This window comes from Heterodontus francisci, chromosome 10 (assembly GCF_036365525.1).
Source record: "Heterodontus francisci isolate sHetFra1 chromosome 10, sHetFra1.hap1, whole genome shotgun sequence".
NCBI lineage: Eukaryota > Metazoa > Chordata > Chondrichthyes > Heterodontiformes > Heterodontidae > Heterodontus > Heterodontus francisci.
In genome coordinates, this window is record NC_090380.1 from 42,729,458 (window position 1) to 42,751,835 (window position 22,378).

The 22,378-nt window shown below is 46.7% G+C and overlaps 1 protein-coding gene across 5 annotated transcripts in view; it reads right to left on the reverse strand.

Annotated features, from left to right (window-relative positions):
- Window positions 1-22,378, reverse strand: part of ltn1 (listerin E3 ubiquitin protein ligase 1) — a 169,624-nt gene that overhangs the window by 124,522 nt on the left and 22,724 nt on the right. For all 5 annotated transcript variants that reach the window (XM_068040504.1, XM_068040503.1, XM_068040502.1 and 2 more), the window contains 6 exons: window positions 21,086-21,276; window positions 16,069-16,216; window positions 14,492-15,304; window positions 6,699-6,740; window positions 5,688-5,871; window positions 3,638-3,883 (listed from right to left, as the gene is read on the reverse strand). In XM_068040504.1, the coding sequence (XP_067896605.1) occupies window positions 3,638-3,883; window positions 5,688-5,871; window positions 6,699-6,740; window positions 14,492-15,304; window positions 16,069-16,216; window positions 21,086-21,276 (1,624 nt within the window). The remainder of the gene's footprint in view (window positions 1-3,637; window positions 3,884-5,687; window positions 5,872-6,698; window positions 6,741-14,491; window positions 15,305-16,068; window positions 16,217-21,085; window positions 21,277-22,378) is intronic.

Below are 22,378 nucleotides of genomic sequence, written 5' to 3' on the forward strand. Positions count from 1 at the left end.
TAAAGAGCCTTGGTGCACTGCTGCAGTGTATCTTGTAGATGGTGTACGCACTGCTGTCACTGTGCGTCGGTGGTGGAGGGAGTGAATGTTTATGGATGGGGTGCCAGTTAAGCGGGCTGCTTTGTCCTGGACGGTGTCGAGCTTCTTGAGTGTTGTTGGAGCTGCAACCATCCAGGCAAGTGGAGGGTATTCCATCACACTCCTGACTTGTGCCTTGTAGATGGTGGACAGGCTTTGGTACGTCAGGAGGTGAGTTACTCGCCTCAGTATTCCTAACCTCTGACCTGCTCTTGTAGCCACGGTATTTATATGGCTACTCCAGTTCAGTTTCTAGTCAATGGTAACCCCTAGGATGTTGATAGTGGGGGATTCAGCGATGGTAATGCCATTGAACATCAAGGGGAGATGGTTAGATTCTCTCTTATTGAAGATGGTCATTGCCTGGCACTTGTGTGGCGCAAATGTTACTTGCCACTTATCAGCCCAAGCCTGGATATTGTCCAGGTCTTGCTGCATTTCTACACGGACTGCTTCACTATCTGAGGAGTCATGAATGGTGCTGAACATTGTGCAATCATCAGCGAACATCCCCACTTCTGACCTTCTGATTGAAGGAAGGTCATTGATAAAGTGGCTGAAGATGGTTGGGCTGAGGACACTACCCTGAGGAACTCCTGCAGTGATGTCCTGGAGCTCAGATGATTGACCTCCAACAACCACAGCCATCTTCCTTTGCGCTAGGTATGACTCTAACCAGCAGAGAGTTTCCCCCCTGATTCCCATTGACTTCAGTTTTGCTAGGGCTCCTTGATGCCATACTCGGTCAAATGCTGCCTTGATGTCAAGGGCAGTTACTTTCACCTCACCTCTTGAGTTCAGCTCTTTTGCCCATAGAGTCATAGAGAGATACAACACTGAAACAGGCCCTTCGGCCCATCGAGACTGTGCCAACCATCAATCACCCATTTATACTACTCCTACATTAATCCCATATTCCCTACCACATCCCCTCCTATATTAATCCCATATTCCCTACCATTCTCCTACCTACACTAGGGGCAATTTACAATGGCCAATTTACCTATCAACTGGCACTGTTGATGACACCTTCCATCACTTTACTGATGATTGAGAGTAGGCTGATGGGGCAGTAATTGGCCGGGTTGGATTCGTCCTGCTTTTTGTGTACAGGACATACCTGGGCAATTTTCCACATTGCAGGGTAGATGCCAGTGTTGTAGCTGTACTGGAACAGCTTGGCTAGGGGCGCAGCAAGTTCTGGAGCACAGGTCTTCAGTACTATTGCCGGAATATTGTCACGGCCCACAGCCTTTGAAGTATCCAGTGCCTTCAGTCGTTTCTTGATATCTCACGGAGTGAATCGAATTGGCTGAAGTCTGGCATCTGTGATGCTGGGGACTTCAGGAGGAGGCCGAGATGGATCATCAACTGGCCGAGATGGATCAACTCGGCACTTCTGGCTGAAGATTGTTGCAAATGCTTCAGCCTTATCTTTTGCACTGATGTGCTGGGCTCCCCCATCATTGAGGATGGGGATATTTGTGGAGCCACCTCCTCCAGTTAGTTGTTTAATTGTCCACCACCATTCACGGCTGGATGTGGCAGGACTGCAGAGCTGAGATCGGATCCGTTGTTTATGGGATCGCTTAGCTCTACGCAGTTTGGCATGCAAGTTGTCCTGGGTTATAGCTTCACCAGGTTGACACCTCATTTTGAGGTATGCCTGGTGCTGCTCCTGGCATGCCCTCCTGCACTCTTCATTGAACTAGGGTTGGTATCCTGGCTTGATGGTAATGGTAGAGTAGGGGATATGCCGGGCCATGAGGTTACAGATTGTGGTTGAGTACAATTCTGCTGCTGCTGATGGCCCACAGCGCCTCATGGATGCCCAGTTTTGCATTGCAAGATCTGTTTGAAATCTATCCCATTTAGCATGGTGGTAGTGCCACACAACACGAAGGAGAGTATCCTCAATGTGAAGGCGGGACTTCGTCTCCACAAGGACTGTGCGTGGTCACTCCTACCAATACTGTCATGGACAGATGCAGCTGCGGCAGGCAGATTGGTGAGGACGAGGTCAAGTATGTTTTCCCCTCTTGTTGGTTCCCTCACCACCTGCCGCATACCCGGTCTAGCAGATACATCCTTTTGGACTCGGCCAGCTCGGTCAGTAGTGGTGCTACTAAGACACTCTTGGTGATGGACATTGAAGTCCCCCACCCAGAGTACATTCTGTGCCCTTGCCACCCTCAGTGCTTCCTCTAAGTGCTGTTTAACATGGAGGAGTACTGACTCATCAGCTGAGGGAGGGCGGTAGGTGGTAATCAGCAGGAGGTTTCCTTGTCCATGTTTGACCTGATACCATGAGACTTTAGGGTCCAGAGTCGATGTTGAGGGCTCTCAGGGCAACTCCCTCCCTCCTGTATACCACTGTGCCACCCCCTCTGCTGGGTCTGTCCTGCCGGTGGGATAGGACATAGCCGGGGATGGTGATGGCAGAGTCTGGAACATTGTCTGTAAGGTATGATTCCGTGAGTATGACTATGACAGGCTGTTGATTGACTAGTCTGTGGGACAGCTCTCCCAACTTTGACACAAGCCCCCAGATGTTAGTAAGGAGGACTTTGCAGGGTCAACAGGGCTGGGTTTGCCGATGTCGTTTCCGGTGCCTAGTTCAATGCCGGGTTGCCTGTCTGGTTTCATTCCTTTTTATTGACTTCGTGGAGGTTTGATACAACTGAGTGGCTTGCTAGGCCATTTCAGAGGGCATGTAAGAGTCAACCACATTGCTGTGGGTCTGGAGTCACATGTAGGCCAGACCAGGTAAGGGCAGCAGATTTCCTTCCCTAAAGGAAGTCTAAAGGATATTAGTGAACCAAAGGGTTTTTACAACAATCGACAATGGTTTCATGGCCATCATTAGACTAGTTTTTTAATTCCAGATTTATTAATTGAATTCAAATTCCACCTTCTGCTGTGGTGGGATTTGAACCCATGTCCCTAGAGCAATACCCTGGATCTCTGGGTTACCAGTCCAGTGACAATACCCCACTACGCCACCGCCTCCCCAATGTGTGCGTGTATGTAAAACCCGATGCAGTTAATGGGAAGTAGGGCTCCTGACCCTTTTGTGTAGTCAGTTTAGTCCTTCCGTGCAACAGAATGTGGTTGATTGTTTAGAAATGCTAACTCTAAGGACTCAGCTTGGAAAGGTTTGAAAAAGGGTGAATGGTAATGCCCAATATTTTTAAGTGAGGTTGAGCTCTTGTCCTAAACCATGGATTATTGCAATTTGTTACACAATTGGGTTCTGAACTTCAACTCTACTATACTTTGCTTCTGCAACTGTAATTGTATCTGATCATAACCTTGTTTCAAACTAAAAGTGAAAATACTTAACAAAAAGTTCTGAAAATTACTTCTTTTTAAAAAAATCTATTTCTTTGATAGATAACCCACCATCAGACATGTCCTGCTATAGTTTAACACCATGCTAACATTTTTAAGGAGGGTATAGTGTATTACGTTAGATTAAAATACAAACACATACATGCCTTAAAAATGCACGAGTTTGAAAATGCAGAAAAAAGCTTAATTTTGAAACATTGCACTTCACCTGAGAGACAAGTCTTCTCCTGGCTCAGGGCACAGAGCTGGAAGATTGTGAAAAGAAGATCTTCAGCTGACGACATCTGCAAACATCCCGTGATGGAGCAGAAAAAATTAGATGCCAAATCACAAATGAAGGAAAGCGATGGCTCCAGAGCTCCAGTTTTCGACTGGTCCTTAGCGAGATCCTTAGAAAGCGCATTATGCAGTCTGTCAATTATCCTTTCAATATAGACTTCATCAATTATGAACTCTATAAACAAAACAGCAACATTAAAATATTGCAATATATTTATAAGACTATGTAAATCCATGAACCCTTTTGATACCATAGCCTAATGTTGGCTTATATACACTAATAATTAGTAAATGTCAATGATACAAATACAACTATAAAGGTATTTATGATATACGTCCTGATGTTTGGTCTCTTAAGCCATGTCAAAATCCAGCTGAATGAGCAGGCAGACTGTCCATTTCTGGGTTGCTGTCAATGATGCTTTGGAGCTGGCTGCTACAAGGCATTTGAGCATCCCAATGTGACTCACCTTCAAGTCTTATCCTCTCCCTCATCCCCAAGTAGAGAAAATATCTTACCCCTGCTTCCCATCTCCATAACAGATCATGAACTCACAATATTGGTGAAGGTGAATAGAAGCTTCTAATGGTTCTCCAATGCACAGCAATACCCTTTTTTACCAAAACTTTAGAATATATCATGAGAAAAGATAAAAAATGTTTTCAATAATATTTTTAAGGGTGTGACTGAAGTTTTATACCTCAGCACACATTAGTGATATCAGATATTTTTTCTTTTTTCCTATTTGAAATCAGAAAGGCAGAACTTAGAAATTTTATATCATACCACAGAAAAATGTTCACCTTGTATTGCAACAAAATGTAGAAAAGTCTACTCGGACATGTTTTTGCCATGCATTTGTAACTAAAAAAAAAAGTGAAGTCTTGCTGTCTCAAGATGGGAAAGGAAAAGAAATTCTACAAGAAGTTTGGAAGGGTACAGGTTTTTACAAATTAACAATGCATACATGAAAAAGACAGCAGGGTAAGTTATCCATGAGTGATTAAAAACAGAGCTTATTCACACCCAGTGGATAAAGTAAGTATCTCATTGGCTTTCAGTACCCATTTTTGGAAACATATTCAGACACAAATCATTGTTGTATTAAATGAACAACTTGGATTCTCATCCAATGACAAGCAGGCTCATTTAACCCTTCCATGACCTCCAAGACCACTGTCACTGTTGAGGAGTTTAAGCGATCAGAATGTTCTGTTTATGCACATGCATTAACTCTACCAACTGAAAATCAATAAAATATTTTTCTTTTCATATTGTCAAACTCAAAAAATCAGAATGGAAAAGAATTTTTGTACTGATATAAAAGCAAATCTAAATAAATTATTGTAAAATGTGTCTGTAGGGTCTCAGTTACTGATGAACTAGCAGTTAGTTTTATGGTGAAAATACATTGAAGCTTCTCCATGTTAAGAGGAAGTAGCTTTCCAATAAAAGCTAGCAAAGGAAGAATATCATCTAGCATTTTCCTATCATTATTTTTACCAAAGTAAGGAAGAAAGAATCCTTTAAAACATAGGATCAAGGAGTAGCAGGCTAATCAGTCCGTCGAGCCTGTTCCACCATTCAATTCGATCATAGCTAATCTGTACCTCAACTCCATTTGCCCCCCTTTGATTTATACCCTTCTTACACTACCTTTACAAAGATCTATCAATCTCAGTTTTTAAAATGCCAACTATTCCAGATTCCACAACCTTTTGGATGTAGAAAGTTCTAGATTTCCAATGTACTTTTTGTGAAAAAGTGTTTCCTGATTTCACTCCTGAAAGGCCTAGGTCTACTTTTAAGATTGTGCCTACTTATTCTGGATTCCTCCACCGGAGGCAATACTTTCTCTGTATCTACCCTATTGAACCCTCGTTATTTTAAACACATGATTTAGATCAAATTTAGATTTATACTCAAGGAATTACAAGTGGTATTTTGAAGGGTTGCTTATTAAAGCTTCTGTACTCACCATTATTGTGTTTAGACAGAGCTAGGCTAAGTAGCACCCAGCTATGTGAATGATTATCTTTTGGCCAAGAACTTGTTATTTCCATTGTACAGAGCTTGTCTGTTAATAAGACCAGCTTCTCTCCCAGTGCTTCTCCTTTCAACCAAACAGAAATAGCAGCATACTTAACAGGATCCACACATGCCTAAAAGAAACAGGTTAGAAATGCAAAGGACAAATATTATCATAGAATATAAACATTGTAATTAGTTTGTTTGGAAAAATGTAAAGTGAATAAATTTCTGAATATCATGTTGTACATTGAATAAAACTGTTATTTGGGTTTAATTTAATGGTTTTGATGAGTGAAAACGTAATACCTGTGGTATTAAATCCCTTCCACCTCTAAATGCTCAAAATCGATGCACAGGGATATATTATATATATATATATATATATATATATATATATTAAATTGCTGAGTGAATTGTAAGATTTAATTTCAAATGTACTGAAAATCACTGTCATTGGGCAAAACCATAGTAACTGTCAACATGTACTTGCAGTACCAGTTATGCCTAGAGATTTCTCTAAATGGGCAATTTCAAACTTAAGCGTGTCACACATTAACCAGATAAGCAAAAGTTGATTAAAAAAAGCATTTTCTGCCTTCAAAGCATAAATACAACTACTAATTTAGCTTATAAAAATCAGCTACAAAGAATTTTGATTTAATTTAAATTCCCTTCAGTTCAAATATTTTTAAATAGTACACTGAAGACATTCACAAAAATGGCTTAGAGGATGTACTGAACCTTACATTTTGAAAGCAGAATGAACACCCACAGATTTCACTATCAAATTAATGCAGTCCCTTGATCATTGCCAATTGCATACAGAGTCAAATTTATGACCATGGAATAAAAACTGAAGGTTTATACTACTGAATCAAGGAACACGTGAAGTTCCAAAGTACGAGGTTATATGAAACTCTAAACACAGTAAATAAACACCAATAGTATAAAAAATTACCTTTTGTATAATGTGAAACAAGATGAGCCACCCTTGTTCCATCTACAAAGAAAAAGTTAATATTCTTCAGTAAGGTAATATTACAACAACTTATGCTAGTGGCCCCTTCAACATACCATGGTACTTCACAGAAGTGTCAAACAAGATGGATGTTGAGCAAAGGCATTATTAGGAGGGGCAACCAAAAGCTTGTTCAAAGTGATGGTTTTCAAGGACAGCCTTAAAGGAGGTTTTTTTTTTAATTCGTTCATGGGATGTGGGCGTCACTGGCTAGACCAGCACTTATTTACCATCCCTAATTGCTCTTGAGAAGGTGGTGGTGAGCTGGTGAACCACTCCAGTCCTTGGGGTGTAGGTATACCCACATAGGTATATATAGGAGTTCCAGGATCTTGACCCAGTGACAGTGAAGGATTGGCGATATAATTTCAAGTTATGATGGTGTGCGCCTTGCAGGGGAACTTGCAGGTGGTGGTGGTCCCATGTATCTACTGCCCTTGCCCTAATACGTGGTAGAGGTCACGGGTTTGGAAGGTGCTGTCTGAGGAGCCTTGGCGAATTGCTGCAGTGTATCTTGTATATGGTACACACTGCTGCCACTGCATGTCGGTGGTGGAGAGGGAATGTTGAAGATGGTGGACGGGGTGCCAATCAAGTGGGCTGCTTTGCCATGGATGGTGTCGAGCTTCTTGAGTGTTGTTGGAGCTGAACCCATCCAGGCAAGTGGAGAGTATTCCATCACACTCCTGAACTGTGCCTTGCAGCGGGTGGACAGGCATTGAGGAGACAGGAGGTGAGTTACTCGCCGCAGAATTCCCAGCCTCTGACCTGCTGTTGTAGCCACAGTATTTATGTGTTTGCTCCAGTTCAGTTTCTGGTCATTGGCAACCCCAGGATGTTGACAGTGGAGGATGCAGCGATGGTAATGCCATTGAACATCAAGGGGAGATGGTTGGATTCTCTCTTGTTTGAGATGGTCATTGCCTGGCACTTGTGTGGCTCGAATGTTACTTGTCACTTATCAGCCCAAGCCTGGATGTTGTCCAGGTTTTCCGGCGGGTTCCGACTTTTTTTTTTAAAAGCCCGCCGGAAAACCCCAAATCTGACCGAAATATCTGACCGAAATTGGGAAACCTCTTCCCAATGTCAGCACCTGTCAGCTGCAAAAGTGACAGCATGATTTTAAAAAAAACTGACTAACCACAAAGCTGCTGTGCTGAGTGTTCCCGCTCTCCACAGCTGTCAGAAAGAGAGAGAGAGGGGGGGGGGGCGGAAAGAGAGGGGGGGGCGGAAAGAGAGGGGGGGGCGGAAAGAGAGAGGGGGGCGCAAAGAGAGGGGGGCGCAAAGAGAGGGGGGCGGAAAGAGAGGGGGGCGGAAAGAGAGGGGGGCGGAAAGAGAGGGGGGCGGAAAGAGAGGGGGGCGGAAAGAGAGGGGGGCGGAAAGAGAGGGGGGCGGAAAGAGAGGGGGGCGGAAAGAGAGGGGGGCGGAAAGAGAGGGGGGCGGAAAGAGAGGGGGGCGGAAAGAGAGGGGGGCGGAAAGAGAGGGGGGCGGAAAGAGAGGGGGGCGGAAAGAGAGGGGGGCGGAAAGAGAGGGGGGCGGAAAGAGAGGGGGGCGCAAAGAGAGGGGGGCGCAAAGAGAGGGGGGCGGAAAGAGAGGGGGGCGCAAAGAGAGGGGGGCGCAAAGAGAGGGGGGCGCAAAGAGAGGGGGGCGCAAAGAGAGGGGGGCGCAAAGAGAGGGGGGCGCAAAGAGAGGGGGGCGCAAAGAGAGGGGGGCGCAAAGAGAGGGGGGCGCAAAGAGAGGGGGGCGCAAAGAGAGGGGGGCGCAAAGAGAGGGGGGCGCAAAGAGAGGGGGGCGCAAAGAGAGGGGGGCGCAAAGAGAGGGGGGCGCAAAGAGAGGGGGGCGCAAAGAGAGGGGGGCGCAAAGAGAGGGGGGCGCAAAGAGAGGGGGGCGCAAAGAGAGGGGGGCGCAAAGAGAGGGGGGCGCAAAGAGAGGGGGGCGCAAAGAGAGGGGGGCGCAAAGAGAGGGGGGCGCAAAGAGAGGGGGGCGCAAAGAGAGGGGGGCGCAAAGAGAGGGGGGCGCAAAGAGAGGGGGGCGCAAAGAGAGGGGGGCGCAAAGAGAGGGGGGCGCAAAGAGAGGGGGGCGCAAAGAGAGGGGGGCGCAAAGAGAGGGGGGCGCAAAGAGAGGGGGGCGCAAAGAGAGGGGGGCGCAAAGAGAGGGGGGCGCAAAGAGAGGGGGGCGCAAAGAGAGGGGGGCGCAAAGAGAGGGGGGCGCAAAGAGAGGGGGGCGCAAAGAGAGGGGGGCGCAAAGAGAGGGGGGCGCAAAGAGAGGGGGGCGCAAAGAGAGGGGGGCGCAAAGAGAGGGGGGCGCAAAGAGAGGGGGGCGCAAAGAGAGGGGGGCGCAAAGAGAGGGGGGCGCAAAGAGAGGGGGGCGCAAAGAGAGGGGGGCGCAAAGAGAGGGGGGCGCAAAGAGAGGGGGGCGCAAAGAGAGGGGGGCGCAAAGAGAGGGGGGCGCAAAGAGAGGGGGGCGCAAAGAGAGGGGGGCGCAAAGAGAGGGGGGCGCAAAGAGAGGGGGGCGCAAAGAGAGGGGGGCGCAAAGAGAGGGGGGCGCAAAGAGAGGGGGGCGCAAAGAGAGGGGGGCGCAAAGAGAGGGGGGCGCAAAGAGAGGGGGGCGCAAAGAGAGGGGGGCGCAAAGAGAGGGGGGCGCAAAGAGAGGGGGGCGCAAAGAGAGGGGGGCGCAAAGAGAGGGGGGCGCAAAGAGAGGGGGGCGCAAAGAGAGGGGGGCGCAAAGAGAGGGGGGCGCAAAGAGAGGGGGGCGCAAAGAGAGGGGGGCGCAAAGAGAGGGGGGCGCAAAGAGAGGGGGGCGCAAAGAGAGGGGGGCGCAAAGAGAGGGGGGCGCAAAGAGAGGGGGGCGCAAAGAGAGGGGGGCGCAAAGAGAGGGGGGCGCAAAGAGAGGGGGGCGCAAAGAGAGGGGGGCGCAAAGAGAGGGGGGCGCAAAGAGAGGGGGGCGCAAAGAGAGGGGGGCGCAAAGAGAGGGGGGCGCAAAGAGAGGGGGGCGCAAAGAGAGGGGGGCGCAAAGAGAGGGGGGCGCAAAGAGAGGGGGGCGCAAAGAGAGGGGGGCGCAAAGAGAGGGGGGCGCAAAGAGAGGGGGGCGCAAAGAGAGGGGGGCGCAAAGAGAGGGGGGCGCAAAGAGAGGGGGGCGCAAAGAGAGGGGGGCGCAAAGAGAGGGGGGCGCAAAGAGAGGGGGGCGCAAAGAGAGGGGGGCGCAAAGAGAGGGGGGCGCAAAGAGAGGGGGGCGCAAAGAGAGGGGGGCGCAAAGAGAGGGGGGCGCAAAGAGAGGGGGGCGCAAAGAGAGGGGGGCGCAAAGAGAGGGGGGCGCAAAGAGAGGGGGCGCAAAGAGAGGGGGGCGCAAAGAGAGGGGGGCGGAAAGAGAGGGGGGCGCAAAGAGAGGGGGGCGCAAAGAGAGGGGGGCGCAAAGAGAGGGGGGCGCAAAGAGAGGGGGGCGCAAAGAGAGGGGGGCGCAAAGAGAGGGGGGGCGCAAAGAGAGGGGGGCGGAAAGAGGGGGGGGCGGAAAGAGAGGGGGGGGCGGAAAGAGAGGGGGGGGCGGAAAGAGAGGGGGGGGCGGAAAGAGAGGGGGGGGGCGGAAAGAGAGGGGGGGGCGGAAAGAGAGGGGGGGGCGGAAAGAGAGGGGGGGGCGGAAAGAGAGGGGGGGGCGGAAAGAGAGGGGGGGGCGGAAAGAGAGGGGGGGGCGGAAAGAGAGGGGGGGGCGGAAAGAGAGGGGGGGGCGGAAAGAGAGGGGGGGGCGGAAAGAGAGGGGGGGGCGGAAAGAGAGGGGGGGGCGGAAAGAGAGGGGGGGGCGGAAAGAGAGGGGGGGGCGGAAAGAGAGGGGGGGGCGGAAAGAGAGGGGGGGGCGGAAAGAGAGGGGGGTGCGGAAAGAGAGGGGGGTGCGGAAAGAGAGGGGGGTGCGGAAAGAGAGGGGGGTGCGGAAAGAGAGGGGGGGGGCGGAAAGAGAGGGGGGGGGCGGAAAGAGAGGGGGGGGGCGGAAAGAGAGGGGGGGGGCGGAAAGAGAGGGGGGGGCGGAAAGAGAGGGGGGGGCGGAAAGAGAGGGGGGGGCGGAAAGAGAGGGGGGGGCGGAAAGAGAGGGGGGGGCGGAAAGAGAGGGGGGGGCGGAAAGAGAGGGGGGGGCGGAAAGAGAGGGGGGGGCGGAAAGAGAGGGGGGGGCGGAAAGAGAGGGGGGGGCGGAAAGAGAGGGGGGGGCGGAAAGAGAGGGGGGGGCGGAAAGAGAGGGGGGGGCGGAAAGAGAGGGGGGGGCGGAAAGAGAGGGGGGGGCGGAAAGAGAGGGGGGGGCGGAAAGAGAGGGGGGGGCGGAAAGAGAGGGGGGGGCGGAAAGAGAGGGGGGGGCGGAAAGAGAGGGGGGGGCGGAAAGAGAGGGGGGGGCGGAAAGAGAGGGGGGGGCGGAAAGAGAGGGGGGGGCGGAAAGAGAGGGGGGGGCGGAAAGAGAGGGGGGGCGGAAAGAGAGGGGGGGGCGGAAAGGGAGGGGGGGCGGAAAGGGAGGGGGGGGCGGAAAGGGAGGGGGGGGCGGAAAGGGAGGGGGGGGCGGAAAGGGAGGGGGGGGCGGAAAGGGAGGGGGGGCGGAAAGAGAGGGGGGGCGGAAAGAGAGGGGGGGCGGAAAGAGAGGGGGGGCGGAAAGAGAGGGGGGGCGGAAAGAGAGGGGGGGCGGAAAGAGAGGGGGGGCGGAAAGAGAGGGGGGGCGGAAAGAGAGGGGGGGCGGAAAGAGAGGGGGGGCGGAAAGAGAGGGGGGGCGGAAAGAGAGGGGGGGCGGAAAGAGAGGGGGGGCGGAAAGAGAGGGGGGGCGGAAAGAGAGGGGGGTTAGCACCGCAGCCTCATAGCTCCAGCGACCCGGGTTCAATTCTGGGTACTGCCTGTGTGGAGTTTGCAAGTTCTCCCTGTGTCTGCGTGGGTTTCCTCTGGGTGCTCCGGTTTCCTCCCATATGCCAAAGACTTGCTGGTTGATAGGTTATTTGGCAATTATAAATTGCACCTAGTATAGGTAGGTGGTAGGGAAATATAGGGACAGGTGGGGGTGTGGTAGGAATATGGGATTAGTGCAGGATTAGTATAAATGGGTGGTTGACGGTCGACACAGACTCGGTGGGCCGAAGGGCCTGTTTCAGTGCTGTATCTCTAAAACTAAAACTAAAACTAAGAGGGGGGCGGAAAGAGAGGGGGGCGGAAAGAGAGGGGGGCGGAATGAGAGGGGGGCGGAATGAGAGGGGGGCGGAAAGAGAGGGGGGCGGAAAGAGAGGGGGGCGGAAAGAGAGGGGGGCGGAAAGAGAGGGGGGCGGAAAGAGAGGGGGGCGGAAAGAGAGGGGGGCGGAAAGAGTGGGGGGCGGAAAGAGTGGGGGCTTAGCACCGCAGCCTCATAGCTCCAGCGACCCGGGTTCAATTCTGGGTACTGCCTGTGTGGAGTTTGCAAGTTCTCCCTGTGTCTGCGTGGGTTTCCTCTGGGTGCTCCGGTTTCCTCCCATATGCCAAAGACTTGCTGGTTGATAGGTTATTTGGCAATTATAAATTGCCCCTAGTATAGGTAGGTGGTAGGGAAATATAGGGACAGGTGGGGGTGTGGTCGGAATATGGGATTAGTGTAGGATTAGTATAAATGGGTGGTTGATGTTTGGCACAGACTTGGTGGGCCGAAGGGCCTGTTTCAGTGCTGTATCTCTAAAACTAAAACTAAAACTAAGAGGGGGGCAGAAAGAGAGGGGGGCAGAAAGAGAGGGGGGCAGAAAGAGAGGGGGGGGATGGGGGGGAACAACAGAGAGAGAGAGAGAGAGATACAGATACAGAGATAGAGACAGAGAGAGATCATTCCTGCCAGATGGAGATCTATCTGGAAGACTCCACATCGCTACAAGCATGCGGACAAATGTTTACCACTTGTGTAAGCATAAAAATGCCAGGTATCTCACTAAATTAGTGTCCAACATAGTGCTGAGAAAGTCAGTCAATAAATTTATCTTCTCATTTAAAGCTTCTTCACAAAAATGCACATTTGTTGTTGCTCTGATTAATATTAAGATAAATTTTTATTGCCTTTATCTTTCCAAAACTGTCGCACCGGCTTCCTATGTAAAACAAAAATTGCCATGTGGCCTCCCCACGTGAAAAGTTTGGACAACCCTGGGTTAGAAGCTCTCTGCTTAGAGTCAAATAGGGCACTGAGGTTGTGAATTGTTCGGTTCAACAAAGATACTGGCTGGGAAGAAATCAGTGTCAAGGCTGCAGAATTTATGGTTGCAGCTGAAGATGACGACTTTTGTCTTCCAAATGTTTAATTGCAGGAAATTTGGGCTCATCCAAGACTCAATGTTGGACAAGCAGTCTGACAACACAGAGGCAATGGCAGGTTGAGAAGTGGTGGAGACCTAGAATTGAGTGTCTTTGTAATTTTAGTAAATACCTTCAGGAGAGGAGAGAAGGGCAGAAAAAATGCTGTGGAAAAGAAAAAGGCAACATGAAACATAAGGAGAGGCCCAGAACAGTTCACAGTCTTGGCTTGTCACTTGGGTATATGGCAAGCACTGTAGAGAGGGGAAATTAAACAAATTCAAATAGGGTACAGAAAACAAATGACAGAATGCAAGGAGAGAAATTTTAAAAAGCCAATATTAAAGCCTTCTAGCAGGTGTAGAAGTCTTGACAAAAGAATATTCTTACTGTGGTCCAGCTAGAACCTCGTGCCAATGTCACTTGAACTGACCAGATTTCCACTACGTACAATGAAGACAATCCTACAACTAAACCCTCGCAGCTTTCAAAACTCTTGTCTGTACTATCCTGAAACAGTTCGTTCATCAGCACTGCCATGCAATCCTTCAACATCTCTGAACCAGAACTGCAGAAAACAGAATTTACACTGTGATCTGCAGTTGAGCCTCAAATTATCAGGTGCTGGGTACTCCACCTTTGGAACTGTCGTTTGATAGGATCTGATATTGCTATTGTTAACACAGTATCTTCCACATTACGCCAAGTGGAAAGAACTTCGCTACAAAGCTAAAGATGTTGTGTACATACACCCTGAGCACCAAGCAAACAATATTCAAGTGTATATAGAAGCAGTACTGTCAACAATTAAACTGCACAAAACAAGGTGCAGAACCATATTTCCGTCCACAACTTACATTTGTTGCAGTAAATTGAATTATGCTGATTTAACCCAGTGGTTCTCAAATTACAGGCATGCCCCACTGGTGTCAAATGAGACCTGGCCAGATGATCCAATATAAAAGAATAGAAGGACCAGAATTAACAATTAACCTAAACAATGTTAGCACTTCAGTGTTTTTTCCCATTAAACTGCAATCCACATCAATTGCACATGGCTCTTATTTTAGTCCTCCATTTTCCATTTATTTCAACACTCCCACTCGAAGTTCCTTCAGCATTGCAGCTGATCCTACTCATACTCTGTATTCACTTGCTTTCACAATTGGCACCTAGAAAGTTGCAGGAAACAGAGGAAAAATTGTTGCAGAAACAAATGGAAGAGAAAAGTCAAAGAAAACAGAAGTGCTGGAGGAGTGAGAAAAGAACATAGATGGAAGAGAGAGAGAGATGAAGAAAAGAGGAGACTCATGGCAATGGAGGTGTTGCAGACTTACTGGTATTAGTGCCCATAGCTGGCAAGGCATGGGCGGCTGCAAAAATGTCTTGAACATGCTTCAAAACTATTGATCTAACCCTTAAAAAAAGATAAACAGAATTGCCATGGATTTCTTGTGTTTATTCACCTACCTCAGAGATTTGGTTCAATATTATCTTCCTTTCATTGTTATGACAGCAAAGAAGAACACTGTAGAGCATATCAACGAGGCAACTTAGGTCAGCTCTAGCTTCTTTCACCCATATTAGTAGTTTCTGAGTCAGAAACTGTACAGCAGGGTTATTTGCCATCACTTTCACTTCATTATCTGTTTCAAGGAAAGACTCAGCACTCCCTGGGTTGTCATTTTCCAGCAAAATAATAAATAGCTTCCTCGATGGAAATGAGCTAACTAGTATAGTCAAGAACGCAAGATGCACTTCAGAGTTCTGTTCATTGATAAAGGTCATGCTCAGTTTGGCAAGTTCACAGACGAGGCCTTCCAAAGGCACAGTTCTGGCAGAATGGCTGTCCTGAACTTGTCTGGAAGTATCCCCCAAATTTTCAGACTGCAATGCATTCTTAGTTCCAAAAGTTAATTCTTCCAGATGATCAGCAGTGCTGCTTTCATGATTCTCAGTTTCTTCTTCGTCAAAAAATCTGATTTTTCCTTTCTTTTTCACAGACTGTTTTGTACAACCCTCAGGCTTTTTCAACCATTTAAGCAAAGAGGAGACTCCTTCTAATAGATTTTTGTCAGCTTCTGCACTGCCCACTTGAGATATGCAGGCTTGAGAAAGACCATCCCAAAAATCAGATAACAGTCTTCTGTACACATCAGCCCACTCTTCTACATCTGGATTATCAGTTCGCCTTTCCCATGAGGCAAGAGTGTCTGCGAGTTGGGAGAATGTGCTGTTTTGCAGTTTGGGGGTCTTCAAAGCAGAACGTAGAAGAGGTAGTAGCTAAAGAAAATAAATAGTTTAACTTTATTCTTTCTGAAATTATACTAACAATGAAAAGTATTTTTTTGTTGCTCTATTATAAAATATTTACAGCCTCTACCTGTAAATGTTCTCCTTCCCTTATCTCACATACACAACTTGAACTGCTCAAAATATTTGACAAGCAAATACGCGTGAGCAAACATGAACACAACCCTACATTCTCTGATGTGTAACATATTAGCACAGTAGTCATCTAATACAACTGAAATGTTGGCTATTGACAAATACAAAGATTAAGGATATCTAAAATAAAAATGACTTTTTAAAGAGTACATTAAAGCCAAATTCAAAAGTCATGATAGCGTGTGTTGATTCCCATGCATGCTATATCAAAGAGTGATAGGATGCAGGTTTGTGTCCATGATCCTCCACACAGCAAGTTACCAATTTAATCTTTTGTAACCAAGTTCCAGTGACCAGATATTTTGGGTGCAAGGGAAAGATGCCATAGCCTGCTCCTTGTAGCTAAGCAGGGTGTATACCTACTCTCTTAGTCAAGGGTATTGCATGGCTCAAGGAAACTCAAAAATGGGAATGGAATGAGAAAAAAAATCTAACAAAAAAGAAAAATCATCGGCGTTATGGTACCACAGTACATTAAAATGCATTGTTGATTAATGGGATACAGATTCCAATTTCCAGACTACATTGTGTTTTCAATTTCAGCAAGTCCATTCTAAGCATTTTTAAGAGAGAAAAGCTAAAGCGAAGATTTCATATACCTGCTCATTTATGAGCATCTGTTGGAGTTTCTGCTGATCCTCAGCCTTTCCCAGATTCTGGTGTAGAGTGAAATGCAAGCATTCCATAAAGGCAGATACAATTGCTGAACTCTCAGAACAGCTCATCAAGACACGTTCACTCAGTAACCTAATCAACAATAACAAAAGAACATCTTTTTAAAATCACCCAAAAATTAATTCTCAAAATTATTGCTAAAATAAATTGTAAACATTTTATCCTCAAAGAGAGTTTCTTCTTCTAAGTTTTCCACATAATTTTGTAAACCACTTTTGGGTCACATGACTAAAAAGGTAAAGAAGGTAAAAAAAAAATCAGTGGTACGATAAGGCATTATATAAATACAAGCCTTTTTTCAAAATCAGTGCCAGCGCTAGAAAATGAAAAGCATTAAAAATTCACAAGACGTCCTTTGACAAACCTATTTTGAAGTTATATTCAATTACCCTTTGATCACAATCTACTTTGATCAAAACCTTGCTGCAAGTAACAATTATACAATCTTGGGCCAAAGCCAATTTTATTGCTTTGGAAACAATGAGTTGGAACATTTTTGAGAAGTAAATATAACCTACCAAAAATATAAACCTTAAAAAGCATATATAGTACAATAAAAACAAGAAATGCTGGAACCACTCAGCAGGTCTGGCAGCATCTGTGAAAAGAGAAGCAGAGTTAACGTTTCGGATCAGTGACCCTTCTTCGGAACTGACAAATATTAGAAAAGTCACAGGTTATAAGCAAGTGAGGTGGGGGTGGGGCAAGAGATAACAAAGGAGGTCCAGATTGGACCAGGCCACATAGCTGACCAAAAGGTCACGGAGCAAAGGCAAACAATATGTTAATGGTGTGTTGAAAGACAAAGCATTAGTACAGATTAGGTGTAAATACACTGAATATTGAACAGCAGCAAGTGCAAACCTGAAAAATAAAACAGTGGGTAAGCAAACTGAACAAACTAAGATGAAATGAAATAAATGCAAAAAAAAGGTTGTAAAAAATGTAAAAAAGAAAAAATAACTAAAAATGAAAGTAAAATGGGGGGCTGTCATGCTCTGAAATTATTGAACTCAATGTTCAGTCCGGTAGGCTGTAGTGTGCCTAATCAGTAGATGAGATGCTGTTCCTCGAGCTTGCGTTGATGTTCACTGGAACACTGCAGCAATCCCAGGACAGAGATGTGAGCATGAGAGCAGGGGGGAGTGTTGAAATGGCAAGCAACCGGAAGCTCAGGGTCCTGCTTTCGGACTGAGCGGAGATGTTCCGCAAAGCGGTCACCCAGTCTGCACTTGGTCTCCCCAATGTAGAGGAGACCACACTGTGAGCAGCGAATACAGTATACTACATTGAAAGAAGTACAAGTAAATCACTGTTTCACCTGAAAGGAGTGTTTGGGGCCTGGGATAGTGAGGAGAGAGGAGGTAAATGGGCAGGTATTACACCTCCTGTGATTGCAGGGGAAGGTGCCATGGGACGGGGACGAGGTGGTGGGGGTAATGGAGGAGTGGACCAGGGTGTCGCGGAGGGAACGATCCCTTCGGAATGCTGACAGGGGAATGCAGTGTTCAGAAACTAGTGGAGGAACTGTTGCAATCAGAGTCACATCTTACGTGGGTATAATATTCATAGTCATTTATGAAGCTACTGATTTCTTACATATAGCCCCTTCTTTAATTACCAATGACTGAACATTCTTCTTAGGGGGAGGGGACAAGGTAAATTAAACGGAGGAGCTCCAAGATGTGCACATAGCTACAGAAGTTTGCAATCATGTCAACTTTCTGCAGTAGACCCAGTAATCTGAAACTAGACCTCACAACTTGGGAGTGGTAGACTTTTCAGTGAACTGGTATTTTTCTCATTTAGCTCCAGATAACCTGCGAACTAACGCCTTACTTAGTTGCATCGTTGTACCTGGATAAGCCGTAGGAAAGTTATCAGTGCTGTGTGCCAGTAAGGCAGGTAGATTTAGCTGGTTCAACTCCAGCAGTAACCCTGCACACACTTGAAGATTCCTAAGCCTTGACGCTTGTTAAAATGTGGTTAAGGTGACATAAGTACAGTGTGTCCTTATGGGAAGTTTGTGTACTCCATATCAGGCAAACTGAAATTCTACTTGTGCAAATTTCACAGCAGCATGGTTGCAAATTCTTAAGCCTATTCATAGGTTTCTGCACAAACCAGACACAGCCAAAAAAAAACTTTCCCACTTTATCATGTACATTGGAATACATTCCATTGTATTTTACAGTAAAGATCTATGCAAGTTAAATAGCAATAAATACATTTAAACAATTTCTACACCATTGTCTGCACCTGAATCTTTTGACTGTATGATTTATTGTATTAACATTTCCACTATTTCTGATAAATAAAAGACAAAATTGCTCTTATTAATTAAGCTGTCTATATATTGCACCTGATTTCCATTTCCACAGCACTTATGCACAACCCTGAAGTGTATTCCACATTAAGTATGTGACAAACACTTTCAAGGATACATATGCTTTTGAATGAAGCTGAAATGTAATTTTTAAAAAAATTAAACCTCTATTACTCCCTTCCCCCCCCCCCCCCCACTCCACCCCAACACTAGAAATGCAGAGTCGATCCTGTCCCCCTCCCCACTTCAGTGATACCAGCTTTCCCTGGATGGAAAAGTGAAGGCGCGCGAGTGCCGGCCGTCGCACGGAAGATCGCAGACTGCTGGCAAGATCGCTGTGAAAGGTACGTAAATATATGCTTATCCTTTATTTATTTAAAGTTGGGTCCCATCACTGAGCGGCAGGCGGGGTGGGGGGCCACGGAGCCTTGGCACCACCGGGAAGATCAGGCCCGGCAATCCCGGCGTCAGGCTCCATGGCAGGCCGCTGCTGGTGCGATCTTCTGGCCCCTGCCATGGAGCCCGGCGTTGGGAGCTCAAAAAAATCTTTATGTTAATTATGTGATTATAAATTCAAGTTCTTGTTGATCTTCCTCCCGTCAAGAAATGGCTCCAATTACATCACCTGCATCATTCCACATTAGCTGGTAGGAAGTGTGCAAGTTTAGCGCAGGTCCATTCTCTTGCAAGTTTTTACAAAGAACAAAGAACAGTACAGCACAGGAACAGGCCATTCGGCCCTCCAAGCCTGCGCCGATCTTGATGCCTGCCAAAACTAACACCTTCTGCACTTCCGGGGCCCATATCCCTCTATTCCCTTCCTATTCATATATTTGTCAAGATGTCTCTTAAACGTCGCTATCATATCTGCTTCCACCACCTCCCCTGGCAGCAAGTTCCAGGCACTCACCACCCTCGGTGTAAAAAACTTGCCTCGCACATCCCCTCTAAATTTTGCCCCTCGCACCTTAAACCTATGTCCCCTAGTAACTGACTCTTCCACCCTGGGAAAAAGCTTCTGACTATCCACTCTGTCCATGCCGCTCATAACTTTGTAAACCTCCAACATGTCGCCCCTCCACCTCCGTCGTTCCAGTGAAAACAATCCGAATTTTTCCAAACTCTCGTTTCCCTCGTTTTCTGTGGGGAAATGCCTGGGCTCATCTTGGTACCTCTTCAGAGCAGAGGCTAAAAATGTACTCAGTGGAATAATGAAATAAAGCTGCATTCTCCACCAGCTGAAGACATCATATACTGATGCTCTAATCTGCTACACTTACCATGCTTTGTTTTATTAAATTTAATAAAATGTGTATTTTTGGAAGGATTATTAGTGTTTGGTAACAGGTAACATTTCAATTTCAGGCAGCCTGGCTACAGCATGGACTTCCAGATATACAAATCCAATAAGAAATTCAGGAGAAACTTGTTTACCCAGGAAGTGTTCAGAATGTGGAACTCCCTATTACAAGGAGGAATTGTGGCAAATACCCTCAGTACGTTTAAGGGAAAGCTAACAAACACATAAGGAAGAAGGAATGGTAATAGTGTTAGATGAAGAAGGTTGGAAGGAGGCTCATGTGGAGCATAAACACCAGCATGCACCAGTCGGGCCAAAAGGCCCTTTTCTGTGCTGTACATTCTGTGCAATATGATACAGCATTGGTTAGATAGAAGCAAATCTTCTTTTGCCCTAACATTAGGGTGAAAGCACAACTTTGGAATAGCATGTGACATCTCTATTTACCATTAAGTCTGTCCTTCTGGTTTCTCCAATATCCTGTTTAAATTCTCAGCCAGTTCCACTTCTAATTGCACCACTTTCCTTTCTGACATATCTGTACCCTTTATACTCTAAGGCGGATTCAATGGGAAACTGTGCATACAATTACAAAGATGATTTTAATGTTACTATGCATATATGAATCTTGTACATTCACAGGACATTCTGGCTAGGACCTTCCTTAGTGTCACTGAAATGTTAATACAGGCCAACGATGTACTGGTCTCTAAGGACTGCTGGAGAGTTCAGCCGAACTACAGCCAAACCCTTAAATGGAGTTCACATGCCTCCAACAGAAACAGAACCCAACATATGCTATGATTGGACCCACCAGAGGAACAATGCAAAATCCTCATTGCCTTTGATGGCAAGATTTATGCTTTTGCAGTTAGAAGCAGCCTTGTAGTATAAAGTGCCATGCATGGCATCATCAGTTCGTCATTTTTTGTGTTGAGACTGCCCAAGCTCATTTCATTTTGGACTCTAGAGGAAGCAGGCTGGACTGGACTTAAACGAGGTACTAGAAACAAAATGGCAGTATGTTGTCCTTCTATTGATTCACCGAATTACCACTTTTTAATAAAAACAAGAAATGCTGGAAATACTCAGCAGGTCTGGCAGCATCTGTGAAGAGAGAAGCAGAGTTAACGTTTCAGGTCAGTAACCCTTCATATCCAGCTTGTCTTTCCAGAAATCTGCATTCCAGGACATGTGCGTTTTAAGTAAACAGCATTTGTTGTGTAGATCTCCCCAGATCAGGTTGTTTTAGTTAATAGCAAAATAGCAACATGGTGGAGTGCTTTGGTAATGGGAATTAATAAACAGATCATACCCCTTGCTAAAGGTACTGAAGAACATGGTGAAAAACTCCATCTTTGATCCAATTATTTCTTCAGGTAACCTGTTGATAAACGGTAAAAGGCTCGGATAGACAAAAGTAGCCAGGCCGCGGCCACCTTCTTTAAGCACTGTCCATAGTTTTGGCAAAACTCCTTTCTTCGCACTTACATGGGCCCAGCAATCCTAACAAAAACATTAATAAAAGAAGGCTGTGTTACTAAAATATCAGTACTAGATAGAAAATATGAAGTCAGTGAAAGCAAAACCTCTGCATGCCAAATAAAGATACCAAATGATGTACAATATTACCTTAGGGCACTAATCTTAAATAGGGCGGCACAGTGGCGCAGCGGTTAGCACCACAGCCTCACAGCTCCAGCAACCTGGGTTCGGTTCTGGGTACTGCCTGTGAGGAGTTTGCAAGTTCTCCCTGTGACCGCGTGGGTTTCTGCCGGGTGCTCCAGTTTCCTCCCACAGCCAAAGACTTGCAGGTTGATAGGTAAATTGGCCATTGTAAATTGCCCCTAGTGTAGATAGGTGGTAGGAGAATGGTGGGGACGTGGTAGGGAATATGGGATTAATGTAGGATTAGTATAAATGGGTGGTTGTTGGTCGGCACAGACTTGGTGGGCCGAAGGGCCTGTTTCAGTGTTGTATCTCTCTATGACTCTATGAGAACGATACTATTAGAATCTTTACAGATGTCAATTCCCAATTTTTTCATAGAAGCCATAGAATTTCAAATATTCTCTCCCATCTTTATTTACTTGGATTTCTAAAAATCTTTATTATTTTAATAAAAACAACTGCCTGTATTGTGATGGCGGCTATGAAAATTGTTGGCAGCAAAGAACTATGAGTAACTCAGTGGTGAGAAAGTGATATAAGGTCTGACCTCAGAGATGCAAAGTTATAAATTGTGATGCAAGAATGCAGATTACAAGACTTTGAGGTTATACACCATTCCATTGAGCATAAATCCGTAGTCAGGAATGAGGATAGATTGGGGCTGGGGTATGGAGCTTTTAGTGAAAGCTGAACAGATTTACCTCACTCAAAATGTTGTAAAGCCCCAAAGATAGTTATTATTTATCTCTGCCTTCAAAAAGTCTAATAAAAATCCATCTCTCCGACTATGACTTCAGTGTCCTCTGCCACAAACTACTCAATTTATTTATTTCGAGATATAGCACTGAAACAGGCCCTTCGGCCCACCGAGTCTGTGCCGACCAAGAACCACCCATTTTACACTAACCCTACAGTAACTCCATATTCCCTACCACCT